The sequence below is a fragment of the Dendrobium catenatum genome, unplaced genomic scaffold (assembly GCF_001605985.2).
Source record: "Dendrobium catenatum unplaced genomic scaffold, ASM160598v2 fragScaff_scaffold_1456, whole genome shotgun sequence".
NCBI classification, from domain to species: Eukaryota; Viridiplantae; Streptophyta; class Magnoliopsida; order Asparagales; family Orchidaceae; genus Dendrobium; species Dendrobium catenatum.
In genome coordinates this window covers 144670-159833 of record NW_021319918.1, presented here as the reverse complement: position 1 = coordinate 159833, position 15164 = coordinate 144670, and the positions used below count along the sequence as shown (strand labels likewise).

The window sequence follows — 15164 nt, the reverse complement described above, 5'->3', positions numbered from 1 at the left end:
TTCAAATAATAGCAATAAAACTTCTTGGTCAAGTATCATCCTCTTCATGTTGTGAGAGAAATTGGAGCACATACTCATTTATTCAATCAATGAAGAGGAATAAAATAACTCCACAACGTGCTGAAGATTTAGTTTATGTGCATACAAATCTTCGTCTTCTATCAAGGAAAACCCAACTTTATATAACAGGTGATAACAAGATGTGGGATCTTGCTGGAGATGAGTTCGAGTGCCTTGATGATATGGGATTATTGGAGGTTGCAAATCTTTCTCTAGATGAATCAGAGTTGGAAGCAATGATATTAAATGATGATGATATTGAAGGCCAAAGACCAACATCTGAATCTATTTCTATCATTCCCTATATTGAGTAGTTGGACTTTCATGTTGTACTAAATGATTTTTTGCTTATATTTTTGTGGTTGTATTAGACATTTTGTATTAAACATCTTTATGTTATAAGCTAAACAAGTATCAACTTATCATGAAATTGATTTATTATTGCTTGACATTTTTACTATAATGTCACCTTAATTTTTATATATTATATTAAAAAATTATTATGTCGTGTCCACGCAGCACCCGTGTCCTATATTTTTAAAAATTGCTGTGTCCCGTGTCCGTGTCCGTGCATCATAGTAAGTGAGCATATTATATGGAAAAGAAAAAAAAAAAAAAAGAAACCTATACCAATGAAGCCTTGCAAGGTCTAGGCAATGCAGGTGATGAAAGCTACAGCTTATAAATATGCAAAGAAAAAGCCTAAGACTTTGATACCATAACAAGAATTGGAAAATTGATTTGAGTTTTTCATTCCATCATATGTGCTGAATTTAGATAAGTCTAGGAGAACCTCTAGAATGAAATATACCACACTTAGAGAATGAAACAAAATAAAACATAATTAGGATAGGCAATAGGTTAGCAAGGGGGTAACAATAATCCCAGGGATCAATGAGGTGGCATGACAGAATAAGGTGGAGAGCTGATTGCTACAGTGGTTCAGAAGGAATTGCTGGCATCAGCCAGCGGTTGTGTAACAACAAGGAGGAGAGCTGGCAGGAAGCCCCGTCCAGAGAGAGACTAAGGCTTCGTTTGGGACAGCTTTCTTATTGCTCCCTAAAGCAGCTTAAAAATTTTGAACTAGAAAGCTGCTTTAAGAAGCAGTAAGAAAGCCATCCCACACGAAGCCTAAGGCTGAAGTCCAAGGGCTAGCTGCGGTCCAGAGGGCAGAATCATAGTAAGGTAAGGCGGAGCTGCAGATTTTAATTTCACAAAAAGCAACATCAAATCTCTAGAATAACAAGACTTGGAGAATATGTATTACAAAAGAAAAGAAATGTCAGATGAACAAAGTATAGATCTAATGACTTGGTTTATGCATTAGATCATCACTTGATGTTGAGAGAATGAGAATCCAAAGATCCCCTACCTGCTTATTAGCTGGATTGCGACCCCATGAAAGCCGTGCTGTTTGCTTCCCTATGAGTGTTCCATTCAGCGCTTGCAAAGCAGATTCAGCATTGCTTCTGCCATAATAATTATGTTGTGAGAAGCATGATTCAAATCTGGTGATGCATGACAACAAAATCTGATCTCTGATCAGCTTTAAGTCTTACATGATTGTAGAGAAAAATTGAAGTTACCTTTGGACAAATTGTACAAAGCCACATTGCTTCCCAGCCGGAACCTTCACAGAGGCAACATCGCCATGCTTAGAAAAGATCTGCTTAAGCTCATCTTCACTAACATTTGGGTCAAGTCCTCCCACAAATACCTAAAAAACCGAACAGATTAGCCAAAACTATATAATTGGAAATAGAATGTTTATAATGCCGTATGGAAGAATTTGTGCTTACTGTTGTGTTTGTGAAATCTCCATCTGATTGGTAGCTCGGTGCAGATGCACTGTTATATCCTGAACCACCTAGAAAAACAAGATTGAAGATTTCAGCATTTGGTGTTAAACATGACAAAATTATAATACTTCTAAGACAAGAATCAAGATTCAGTATAACACTATAACCAAAGATTAATTGGAATCAGTCACCAAAGAAAATGTTATGCCACTGAGTTCAAAGAAAATGTTATTAGGAGTCTATAGGCTTGCTCAGATGGTCGATTGGACATCTTATTAAGGCATATTAAGGGTCCAAAAATTGAATTGTTGGATCAAATTTCAAATTACAATAGGATAACAATGAAATTAAAATTTTATACTTCTTTGGATAAATTTATATTTAAACTTTAGATTCAGTTTAGATAATTACTACATGAACTATCACTTATTTCAACCTTATCTTTATTATAAGTATAATTTTTTTCTTTTTTTGGAGTTTGTTTAGGAAAAGATTATATTTTATCCTATTATAATTGCCTATTTAAAGGATTGAAATTAAAAATTAAAAATCAATGAAAGATATAAAATTCTTCCCAAGTTCCTTTCCTTCTCTTGACAGCCCTCACTTCTGCACTATAGCAACTACGGAAGGAAGCCTCCAGTAATTGGTTATTGAAGCAGATTTTTACCCCCTTGCCATTTTTAATTCAAGCATGTTGATGATTCCCCTCCAGCTTCTGTAGACCACGGCATTGTAGCTGATTGCAACCCCCTTGCTTGTTCTGTTTGTTGCAGCTGCATGGATTGCTTCTTGTTGTGGTACCCTGATAGCTATATTTCAAAAATAAAGAACAAAAAAACTATTTGCAAAAAGACAACTAAAAGAAGGTTGGCCTACGAATCAAGTTGGTATCAGAATGTCAAATTATGGTGCATGGTACAGATGAAGAAGAGATGCAAAAAAAAAAAAAGAGTTGTGTCGCACCCCATGATATACCTTACCAATTACGATGGGTGTAACTTAGAAAATTCTTAACATTCAACATTTAAAACTCTTAATCATTTCCCTATATATATATATATATATATATATAATTTTTTTTCCTCATCCACAGCACAACACATTTTCTAACTAAACGTAAGCATCTACAAAGTTTCACTTATATCATAAATACCATTACATGTTCACTAAGAAATCCTAAACAAACAATCTACATACCTCTGCAGACTCAAACACAACTAACAAAATGATTAACTTTAATGTTTGTTCCCTTTAATTCAATCAAATATAAGTATACATGTCTAGAAATGACAGCCAAGGTTTAAAATTGTGTAAATCAGCTTCGAGGAGTTTTTCGTTCGTGAGACGAGGCGTAAGCCTCGAGGCGGCGTGAGGCGTAAGCCTCACGGACGAAGAATTGTGTTAATGAGAATTTAAGGGTTTTAGCAGGTAAATAATAGTAAGATTCTATCATACAATAAAAATATCTAAATGACAAGTGAAATTAATGGAAAGTAAGAAAATAGATGCAATAAAATCATGTCCCAAAGTACATAACCATAAAATATAAGTCTATCAAAACTCCCAAAGTATAAATAAGAAAGAACATATTAAATTAAATTATGTCCCATCACTAAATGGCTCTTCAAGGGAATCTTCTTCTTCAATTGTATCTATGAATGTCATATCTTTATCATCTTCAATGTTACTCAATTTTCTCTTCCCTATTCAATAAAAATGATTATTGTCATAAAATATTAAATTGTTATGCATGTACAGATACTTTGCAAAAATATATATATCTGGAGACCATTTAGCAATAGTAGATTTTGCTGCTTGCAAACCAAAAAATCCCTCCCTATTATGAAATAGAACAAGTTCTAAATATGCTAGCTCCCTGATGTTCTGGCCCAGTATTAGTTGTTCCATGCAATGATACAAGCCAAACTTCACCTCCGGATTTGAGAATTTCATCTCTGTATATTGAAATTGAGGATTGAGATAATACGTCACTGCATGTAGATAACGGTGTAACTGGACCTCCCACCGAGCATCAATGATATCTCAAATCTCTTTATAACTTGCCTTCTCTCCTCCCAAGTTATGTGCAATCAACTCATTTGCCTCATCCATAGCATTATAAATAAAACCCATGGCTGGTTTCTTCTCGGCATCCACTAAACGTAGAACTTGTACCAAGGGTCTCGTGCTCAATATGGCATAGGTCACACTAGTCCAAAATTTATCATTTAGAATTAGCCATCATATTTCCTTCCCCTGAGGTTTCTTTCCCCACGCAGAATTAAGCTATTGTGTCGATGTAAACATTGCTTCAAGAGGTTGTCTCACATCCAGTAGACTCTGCAGTGTCAAATAAGATGTGGCAAACCTGTAGAATAAACTTGTATGAGGAATTAAAAATGATTTGCAGTGCACAAATGTAATAACGAACCTAGTGGTTGCAGGGCGAATGATTTCGTTCTTTGAAAACTTTCTCATTAAGGCTAAGACCCATGAGTGGTTGTAAATGAACTTTGTGATCTTCTTCGCACTAGAAAGAGCGCTCTTGTGTTGAGGTAAATCACCAAGTTCCTCCAATATGAGATCGATACAGTGTGCTGCACAGGGGGTCCAATATAGGTGTTTCCACTCCTCCATTAACATCTGACCAGCTGCTTTGTATGCACTGGCATTGTCAGTCACCACCTGAACAACCAATTGCTCCTCAATCTCCTCAACAACCCCATCTAATAAATTGAAAATGAATTCAACATTTTAAACCTCATTTGAAATTTCAACTGATCGTAAAAATACCGTGCCGTAGGGATTGTTGACAAGAATATTCATCAAGCTCCTACTCTTCATGTCAGACCATCCATCTGACATAATGATAGCACCAGTCTCACTCCATATTCGTTTAATCTCATCAATGCTATGCTCTGTGTTCTGCAAGTCCTCTTTCTAAATCCGTGTTTGCAACTCGTACATGGAAAGTGCCTTCAACCCTCTGTCATACAACCCTACAGACCGCAGCATATTGAAGTAAGCCGGCAATGTTGCAATATTAAATGATATGGCATTCTCAAAAAAAAAAAAAAAACTGTCAATATCCATACAAACCTTTCGTCGACTTTCTCTAATACCAACAGCAGGCATCATCTGTGCTTATCCTCTATCCTCTCCTGGATTAGTCATATACTGGTCCATAGGACCCCGTGCACCTCTATTATTTATAGTGGAAGGAAGAGCCCTTTCCACTCTCGCTCCTGAAGTAAGCATCATGTTCGACCCTTTCATCAAATTGCTCCTGCATAAATGTTTGGTCGTGGTGCTCTTTTTCATATAAGCTATAATTTCCTCGTTCACCTTATCCGGAACATTCGCACAACGTGCTACATTCTTATGTGAGCCGAATAAGTATTCCTTCATGCGAGTTACTCCTCCCTTCACCACCTTATTACAAAAATACATTTTAAATACACGTCTTCTCGCCACCTCTTACATCAACTTGCACACTATATTTCCAAGAAAGATCACGTCGCAATGACGTATTTGTCCTTTCATTGCCCCTAACCATGTTTCATAAAGCACAAATGCAAAATAAAACTCAAAAAAATTAAAACCCTAGCTTTCCTATAAGTTGAAAAATCAAATCCTAAACTTAAAAAAATCCTAAGAACACTTGAAGAAGTGATGTAGAGGGGCAGCCGGAATCAAAGGACTTACCGGTGCGAGGCGGCGCCGGCAAGAGAGGCGACGGAAACATGCGGGAGAGCCAGATCGGGCGTCTACGTGCTTCATGCGCGGCTTCGGTTGACGTCTTCGGTCGGATAAGTGGGTCTTTGGTCGGGTAAGTGGGCATAATGAAGAATTTAAGAGGTTTTTTAAGTAAGTGGGCCCCCATATTAGAGGTGTACGACTCAAAGGAAATTGCGCAAAAATGCTAATGAGGCGCGCCTCATTCCACCTGAGGCGTACGCCTCATGATGCCTAAGAATTGCCTAGGCTTTGAGGCTATTTTGGAGCAAATTGCACAAAGGCGTGCCTCGGATTGCGCAATTTTAAATTATGATGACAGCATTTACTTTTTAAATTAAAATTGCATTACTTACCTCCATAATGAGTTGACTCCTCGAATTTGGCACCTCGTACCATTTTTTGTTTGTAAATTACCTATAATTCATATCTCAATCTCCACTGCTCATTCCTCCAATGATTTGAATAAAGTCAATTTATCCTAAAATAATCATTTACCTCGAAACTTCCCCTTTGCATTCACTATTTGAATTTCGATGCTCTCTTTCCCTTAATGTTCTCTTCTCCCTTTTTCTTCGTCTTCTTCTTCCACTGAATTCTGCACTCCCTGATGGCCACTGCTCCCTCACAGCATCACTCCCACGGCTTCCGCTTACAGAACCCGCAAGCAATGCTTCCCACTCCCTTCCGCACACAGAACCGAACCCTCTTCTAACAAGTGCGTGAATGATCGAACGAAAATAGCAGTTCATGGACTTCACTAAAATGTTCATCACATCTGTTGCATGCATTAATTAGTGGATGGCTGAGTAGAAGTGGATATTAACTAATATAAGTATTAATGTTGTAGTGGAGTAGGGAGCTAATAAATTAAGATTAAAGTTTAATTAATATATTAGCTAGTATAATTGTTACAATTACTTAACATTAATGAGAAAAGGATCAAAATGGTCCCTCAACTCTTTGTGAGGGACCAAAATGATCCATAACTCACTTGAGGGATCAATTTGGTCCTTCAACTCCTTAAAAAGAGATTTTTGGTCATAACATCAAATTTTTGGATTAATGGTGTTAAATCAAAAGGTATTTTATTCATTTTTTAAATATAATTTTCAAGTAATAATAATTTTAAAAAAATATTAAACAATTCTTTAATAAAAAAATTACTAATAATTCTAATTTTAATTAAAAAATATAGATAATTCTAATTTTAATTTAGGATCATTATAGACTATAATTATTAATATTTTTTATTAAAAATATTTAATAATTTTTTTCTTTTGAAAAATACTATTACTTAAAAATTATATACCAAAATACCCATTAATTTAACACCATTAACCTCAAAATTTTGATGTTAGTACTAAAAATACCCTTTTTTAAGGAGAAGAGGGGTCAAATTGGTCCCTCAAAAGAATTGAGGACTATTTTAGTCTTTAGCAAAGAGTTGAGGGACTATTTTGATTCCTTTCTCTAACATTAATTAATTGTTAATATTAATCTTAAAAGTATTTATTATTTAAACTTTTAAAGAAACATAAATTTGTTATTTAGAGATAATTTATTTAAGAAAAATATTGAAATATTATCTGAAATTTTTGGATATTATAAGTTGCTTCTTGTCTTAGAGATGCATTGGAAGTAAAACAAAGAGACAAGAAGAAGATGAGGAAGGAAGCAAACCACTAGTTCACAACAATTCCACAATGAATATGCCAACCAAGTGGGACCTAACGGAGCATATTTCCACTATGATGTAGTGGATGATGACGCAAACAATTGTTGTTTGCTTTATTGATCATCAGTGTCACTTAAAGTTTGCAAACACTAAGGGCTGAGATGGTATGCAAGGTGGTTTACTAAGTTATCTTTCGCAGCTTAAATCCACATGATAGGTATGCGGTACTCCATTAATTACCTTATCAGCATCAGCTCACAAAAGAATTACATTTCTACGAAACAAAAAAAAAAGAATGATAGAAAGCTGATGGAAGGTGTACTAACAATGGAAGCAAATAGACTTATCAATACAGATTAGAAATTCAAATTTATGCAATTAGCTTTAATGAAGAACAACAACAACAAGCCTTTATCCCACTACGTGGGGTCGGCTATATGAATCCTTTTTCTCCATTGTGTCCTATTAAAAGTCAAACTCTTGTTTAAATCTAATAAAGAAAGATCATTCCTAATATTTTCTAACCAAGTCTTTTTAAGTCTACCCCTACCTTTCTTAACATAAATCAAATCTAATACCTCTAGCATTCCAAATAGCAAATTACCAATTCTAATAACAAAGTATTCTATGAAAGAATGGATAACAATTCAAGCACATAATTGCAGTACAGTACAAATAATCTAGTTTTTTCTACCAGCAATCAGTCAAAATTTTCAAAGAATGTGAGCAATATCCTCAGAAATTGAGGAATTAACTAAAGATAGTACTGGTTTGTAGGTGTATTTTACACTGCATCTATTTTCCATTACTCACTATAACCTGGAAGCCAGCTTAAATAAAGCCACTAACTCACCTGTTGCTGGAAACCATAAGTGGAGTAAGGACCATAAGCAGCAGCGTACATGCCAGGATGCTGAAACGGCACAGCATAGCCATATCCCCCATAGATTTGTGCGCCATAGTACCCACCGCTCCGCCGGTTCATAGATTCCACTCTCAACTGAAAACAAATTTGCAGAAGAAATTTGTGGTATTTAACTAAATAAATTCATATTCTAAGTAAATAAAAAAAATATTGCAATGGAAGTGCCCAAATCACCAAAAAAAGAGCAATCAAATTAATCTAGAATAACTAAACTAGCATCACATACTCAATATAATATAGAAACAATAGAATTAGAGATAAGCAGAAACAAGAGCAACAAGATTTATGTAGTTCAGTAAAAAATGTCCTATATCCATTAAGGTGAGGAGGCACAAAATAATTTCACTATTAAAAAAATGGAGGAATATGAATTAAGAGTACCAAAAACTAACAAATTCTATTCTCACAAACAAATGAGGATGGAGAATGTCTAAGTTGATCAAGAAAGACATTAAATTTGAATGGACTTATGATTGGGAGCAGAGTTTTCTATAGTTAAAACAGTGTTTAACAACTGCACCTATATTGACAATTCTATCTGGAACTGAAGGATTTCAATTGTTCAGCAATGCTTATCTGAAAGAGTTGAGTTGTGTATTGAAGCAGAATAAAAAGGTGATCGCCTATGCTTCCACATTTGAAACCTCATAAAAAGAATTATCCAATTCATGATTTAGAATTAGGTAAAGTGGTGTTTGCATTAAAAATTTGATTTGGAGACATTATTTGTATGGAGTGAGAGGTGAAATATTCACAAATCTTGTTTCTAGGAAATAAACTTGTTGGAAATTTTCATAGAATTTATTATTTCGTCATAATCTAATTAAGAAAAAAAATATTGAACTTTTTTTTTTGAGGTATTACAGTTACCTTGTTAAGATTCAGTACTAAATGAATGGCTCAAATTCTGCTTTTCACTCCAAGAACATGCAAATAATTTAGGACCACTTAAGGTAATTCTTTTCATTCAAATAATACGTTAAATGCATGTTTTGTAACTCCCCCATTAAATTTGGGTTGTTAGTCTAGTTTCCAAATTAACTAAGGACCAAGAGAACCTGGGTATTTTTGTGATCCATGGGAAGGAAAAAAGTGGTAATAATTGATTCCAAAGTGAAAGAATGATAAAAATAAGGTTGTTGCAATGAAGGCTATAAGTGAGAATATTATACGGAAAAGAAAAAAAAGAAACCTATACCAATGAAGCCTTGCAAATTCTAGGCAATGCAGATGATGAAAGCTACAGCTTATAAATATGCAAAGAAAAAGTCTAAGGCCCTGTTTGGCACGGCTTTCTTACTGCTTCTTGAAGCAACTTTTTAGTACAAAAATTTTAATTTTTGTATTAGAAAGCTACTTTAAGAAGCGGCAAGAAAGTCATCCCAAACGAAGCCTAAGACTTTGATACCATAACAAGAATTGGAAAATTGATTTGAGTTTTTCATTCCATCATATGTGCTGAATTTAGATAAATCTAGGAGAACCTCTAGAATGAAATATACCACACTTAGAGAATGAAACAAAATTAATTATAATTAGGATAGCCAATAGGTTAGCAAGGGGGTAATAATAATCCCAGGGATCAATGAGGTGGCATGACAGAATAAGGTGGAGAGCTGATTGCTACAGTGGTTAAGAAGGAATTGCTGGCATCAGCCAGCGGTTGTGTAACAACAAGGAGGAGAGCTGGCGGGGAGCCCCTTCCAGAGAGAGACACAGGTTGAAGTCCAAGGACTAGCTGCTGTCCAGAGGGCAGAATAACAAAGACTTGGAGAATATGTATTACTAAAGAAAAGAAATGTCAGATGAACAAACTATAGATCTAATGACTTGGTTTATGCATTAGATCATCGCTTGATGTTGGGAGAATGAGAATCCAAAGATCCCATACCTGCTTATTAGCTGGATTGCGACCCCATGAAAGACGTGCTGTTTGCTTCCCTATGAGTGTTCCATTCAGCGCTTGCAAAGCAGATTCAGCATTGCTTCTGCCATAATAATTATGTTGTGAGAACCATGATTCAATAAATCTGGTGATGCATGACAACAAAATCTGATCTCTGATCAGCTTTAAGTCTTACATGATTGTAGAGAAAAAATGAAGTTACCTTTGGACAAATTGTACAAAGCCACATTGCTTCCCAGCGGGAACCTTCACAGAGGCAACATCGCCATGCTTAGAAAAGATCTGCTTAAGCTCGTCTTCACTAACATTTGGGTCAAGTCCTCCCACAAATACCTAAAAACCCGAACAGATTAGCCAAAACTATATAATTGGAAATAGAATGTTTATAATGCCGCATGGAAGAATTTGTGCTTACTGTTGTATTAGTGAAATCTCCATCTGATTGGTAGCCCGGTGCAGAAGATGCACTGTTATATCCTGAACCACCTAGAAAAACAAGACTGAAGATTTCAGCATTTGGTGTTAAACATGACAAAATTATAATACTTCTAAGACAAGAATCAAGATTCAGTACAACCAAAGATTAATTGGAATCACGTACCAAAGAAAATGTTATGCCACTGAGTTCAAAGAAAATGTTATTAGGAGTCTATAGGCTTGCTCAGATAGTCGATGGGACATCTTATTAAGGCAGATTAAGGGTCCAAAAATTGAATTGTTGGATCAAATTTCAAATTACAATAGGATAAGAATGAATTTAAAATTTTATACTTCTTTGGATAAATTTGTATTTAAATTTAGATTCAATTTAGATAATTACTACATGAACTATCATTTATTTCAACCTTATCTTTATTATAATTATAATTTTTTCTTTTCTTTGGAGTTTGTTTAGGAAAAGATTATATTTTATCCTATTATAATTGCCTATTTAAAGGATTGAAATTTAAAATTAAAAATCAATGAAAGATCTAAAATTCTTCCCAAGTTCCTTTCCTTCTCTGTACAGCCCTCACTTCTGCACTATAGCAACCCATTTTTAATTCAAGCATGTTGATGATTCCCCTCTAGCTTCTGTAGACCACGGCATTGTAGCTGATTGCTACCCCCTTGCTTGTTCTGTTCGTTGCAGCTGCATGGATTGCTTCTTGTTGTGGTACACTGATAGCTATATTTCAAAAATAAAGAACAAAAAAATTATTTGCAAAAAGACAAAACTAAAAGAAGGTTGGCCTACGAATCAAGTTGGTATCAGAATGTCAAATTATGGTGCATGGTACAGATGAAGAAGATATGCAAAAAATAAGTGAGTTGTGTCGCACCCCACGATACCCCTTACCAATTACGCAGGGTGTAATGCATAAAACATAACATTCTTAACATTCAACATTTAAAACTCTTAATCATTTCACCATATATCTTGGATCTATTGTTCAGAGTGATGGTGAAATAGATGGGGATATTATCAGCAGAATTCAAGTTGGATGGTTGAAGTGGCGGAATGCATCGGGCTTGTTGTGTGATAGAAATGTACCCCTCAAACTTAAGGGAAAATTCTATAAGATGGTAGTGAGGCTATGTTGCAGACTCACACAACAAACAAAATGATTAACTTTAATGTTTGCTTCCCTTTAATTCAGTCAACTACAAGTATACATGTCTAGAAATGACAGCATTTTTACTTTTTAAATTAAAATTGCATTACTTACCTCCGTGACGAGTTGACTCCTCAAATCTGACACCTCATACCATTTTTCGTTTGTAAATTACCTACAATTCATATCTCAATCTCTACTGCTCATTCCTCCAATGATTTGAATAAAATCAATTTATCCTAAAATAATCATTTACCTCGAAACTTCCCCTCTGCATTCACTATTTGAATTCTGATGCTCTCTTTCCCTTAATACTCTCTTCTCCCATTTTCTTCTTCTTCTTCCACTGAATTCTGCACTCCCTGATGGCCACTGCTACCTCACAGCATCACTCCCACAGCTTCCGCTCACAGAACCCGCAAGCAATGCTTCCCACTCCCTTCCGCACACAGAATCGAACCCTCTGCCAACCAATGAGTAAATGATCGAATGGAAATAGCAGTTCATGGACTTCACTAAAATGCTCATCACATATGTTGCATGCATTAATTAGTGGATGGCTGAGTAGAAGTGGATATTAAATAATATAAGTATTAATGTTGTAGTGGAGTAGGGAGCTAATATATTAAGATTAAAGTTTAATTAGCATATTAGTTAGTATAATTGTTACAATTAATTAACATTAATGAGAAAAGGACCAAAATGATCCCTCAACTCTTTGTGAGGGACTAAAATGACCCATAACTCACATGAGGGACCAATTTGGTTCTTCAACTCCTTAAAAAGTCTTTTTTATCATAACATCAAATTTTGGGATTAATGGTGTTAAATCAAAAGGTATTTTATTCATTTTTTAATTAAATTATTTATTAAATATAATTTTAAAGTAATAATAATTTTTTTTTAAAATTATTAAACAATTCTTTAATAAAAAAAATTTACTAATAATTTTAATTTTAATTTCAAAAATTATTAATAATTCTAATTTTAATTTAGGATCATTATAGACTATAATTATTAATTATTTTTATTAAAAAATATTTAATAAAATTTTCATTTAAAAATTATATTTAATAAATAATTTAATTAAAAAATGACCAAAATACATATTAATTTAACACCATTAACCTCAAAATTTGATGTTAGGACTGAAAAAACCCTTTTTTAAGGAGATGAGGGGCCAAATTGGTCCCTCAAAAGAGTTGAGGACATTTTAGTCTTTCACAAAGAGTTGAGGGACTATTTTGATTCTTTTCTCTAACATTAATTAATTGTTAATATTAATCTTAAAAGTATTTATTATTTAAACTTCTAAAGAAACATAAATTTGTTGTAATTATCATACAATTTAATATTTCGACATTTAAGCAAAATATTGAAATATTATCTGAAATTTGTGGATATTATAAGTTCCGTCTTGTCTTAGAGATGCATTGGAAGTAAAACAAAGAGACAAGAAGAAGATGAGGAAAGAAGCAAACCACGAGTTCACAACAATTCCACAATGAATATGCCAACCAAGTGAGGCCTAAAGAAGCATATTTCCACTATGATGTAGTGGATGATTACGCAAACAATTGTTGTTTGCTTTATTGATCATCAGTGTCACTGAAAGTTTGCAAACACTAAGGGCTGAGTGGTATGCAAGGTGGTTCCACTAAACATCTACTAAGTTATCTTTCGTAGCTTAACTCAAGATAGGTCTGCGGTACTCCATTAATTACCTTATCGGCATCAGCTCACAAAAGAATTACATTTCTACGAACCAAAAAAAAAAAGAATGATAGAAAGCTGATGGAAGGTGTACTAACAAGGGAAGCAAATAAACTTATCAATACAGGTTAGAAATTCAAATTTATGCAATTAGCTTTAATGAAGAACAAAGAAAAAAAATCATGCTATCTACCTTCGGCAACAAAGGTGAGATGCATACGCAAAAGCTGATGAAGGAGCAAGATAGAGCGTATTTACGACATCAGATTGAAGATTGATCCTACCAAATTGAAGACCATTAAAGAATACTAGAATAGCAATAGCCACACATCCAAAGACATCCAAAAGAAAAAAAAATTCAAAATAGCATTGGAGCAATAGTTCTCAAAAGAGGAGAAGCCTTCATTACTGAAAGAGTAGTTTGAAGAGCCACCTACTTATCAATTCAAACAAGAACAAAAATAAGAATACATCAGTGCATCTCCAGTTTTGACAAGTTGAAAAGAGGATACATCAATATATAATCAAGTCAAATCAAGTAGCATACTCAGGGAATGACTTTAGACCTTTGCAAGAGACTACAAAAGATGAAATGTTACCCAAGCTCCACAAACCCTAACATGTCCAAAGAAGTTTCTAAAATCTCTTTAAAACTTCCTAAAATATCAATTGCCAAAAATACAAAAGTGAGAGAATTGGGAGGTTGAAAAGTCAGCATTCACCCACCACAAGTTATGATTTCAAATGAATGAAATCTTCCTTGATGGCAGACCTGTGATCTGAGGATCAAATTCCAGTTGGTGAACAATCAAATTCCAATTGGTGATCAATAAAATCATTTATGATCTCAATTTGAGTATTACATCATGAAAAAAAAACTAGAGAGATGATGTATGATGAGGTTTAAAGTTCTCCAAGAAAATTGTCGACGGTAAAAACTCTCATATCAGACCTTTAAGATCAATGAAAATATTGTCAGTAAACAATACGCGCAATCGGATCATCAATTGAACACATACAAAAAAAAAATTGAAGCTCCAAAAGTTGGACCAATGATCGAATATTAGATTACAACAAGACATTGATGAATTTAAACTTTAAAACATATTTGAATATGTTTCTATTTAATTTAAATTCAATTTAATAATTCCTACATAAATTACTGCTTATTTTGAACTTCTTTAAAATGCAATCCTTTAACAAGATAATGATATGAGTATAACAAAGACAATAACCAAAAAATGCCAAGTAACAAAATAAAATACAAAATAGCAAAAAGATAAAAAGCATGGAGCCAAAATATGAAATTGATATGCACGGCCCAGACCAACCCGGCTCAACAGAGGTTGAACCGGCCATGTGGCTGGGGAACCAGGGGAGAAAGAGGGGGAAGTTTGGGTCCCCTTGTGGGGCCCAGGGGAGCTATTATTCTTATACAAGGAGGATAAATCAAGGGGGAGCTATTTAGGAAGGTTTTAATTTAAGAAAAGATGACTAATTTGAATTAAAAAAAGGTTTTATTTAGGGAAAGAGGCCTAAATTGAATTCAGATTTATGAGGAAAATAAGAAGGATTATATTAGGGTTAATTGAGTTGTTTTACTTTCATTATGAGATTATTTTTGATATAGTTCTTTTTGAAGTTGTTTCTAACGGCGGCTAGGGTTTGTGGAATAGCCGATCTACCTCTAGAATAGTAGATACTCAATCGTATATTTCGCTATTATTGGAGAAGTAATAAAATCAGCCCA

The 15164-nt window shown here is 34.2% G+C and overlaps 1 protein-coding gene across 2 annotated transcripts in view; it reads right to left on the bottom strand.

The window, feature by feature from the left end:
* Window positions 1-15164, bottom strand: part of LOC110096029 (polyadenylate-binding protein RBP47) — a 43190-nt gene that overhangs the window by 5995 nt on the left and 22031 nt on the right. The window contains exons 3-6 of one of the 2 annotated variants that reach the window (XM_020821781.2): window positions 10522-10592; window positions 10309-10439; window positions 10092-10188; window positions 7935-8275 (exon numbers count right to left, since the gene is read on the bottom strand). In XM_020821781.2, coding sequence (XP_020677440.1) covers window positions 8120-8275; window positions 10092-10188; window positions 10309-10439; window positions 10522-10592 — 455 coding nt within the window. In that variant the 3' untranslated portion in view covers window positions 7935-8119. Of the gene's footprint in view, window positions 1-1432; window positions 1530-1646; window positions 1778-1859; window positions 1928-7934; window positions 8276-10091; window positions 10189-10308; window positions 10440-10521; window positions 10593-15164 lie in introns of those variants that run through there. The other variant, XM_020821782.2, reaches the window with a different exon arrangement.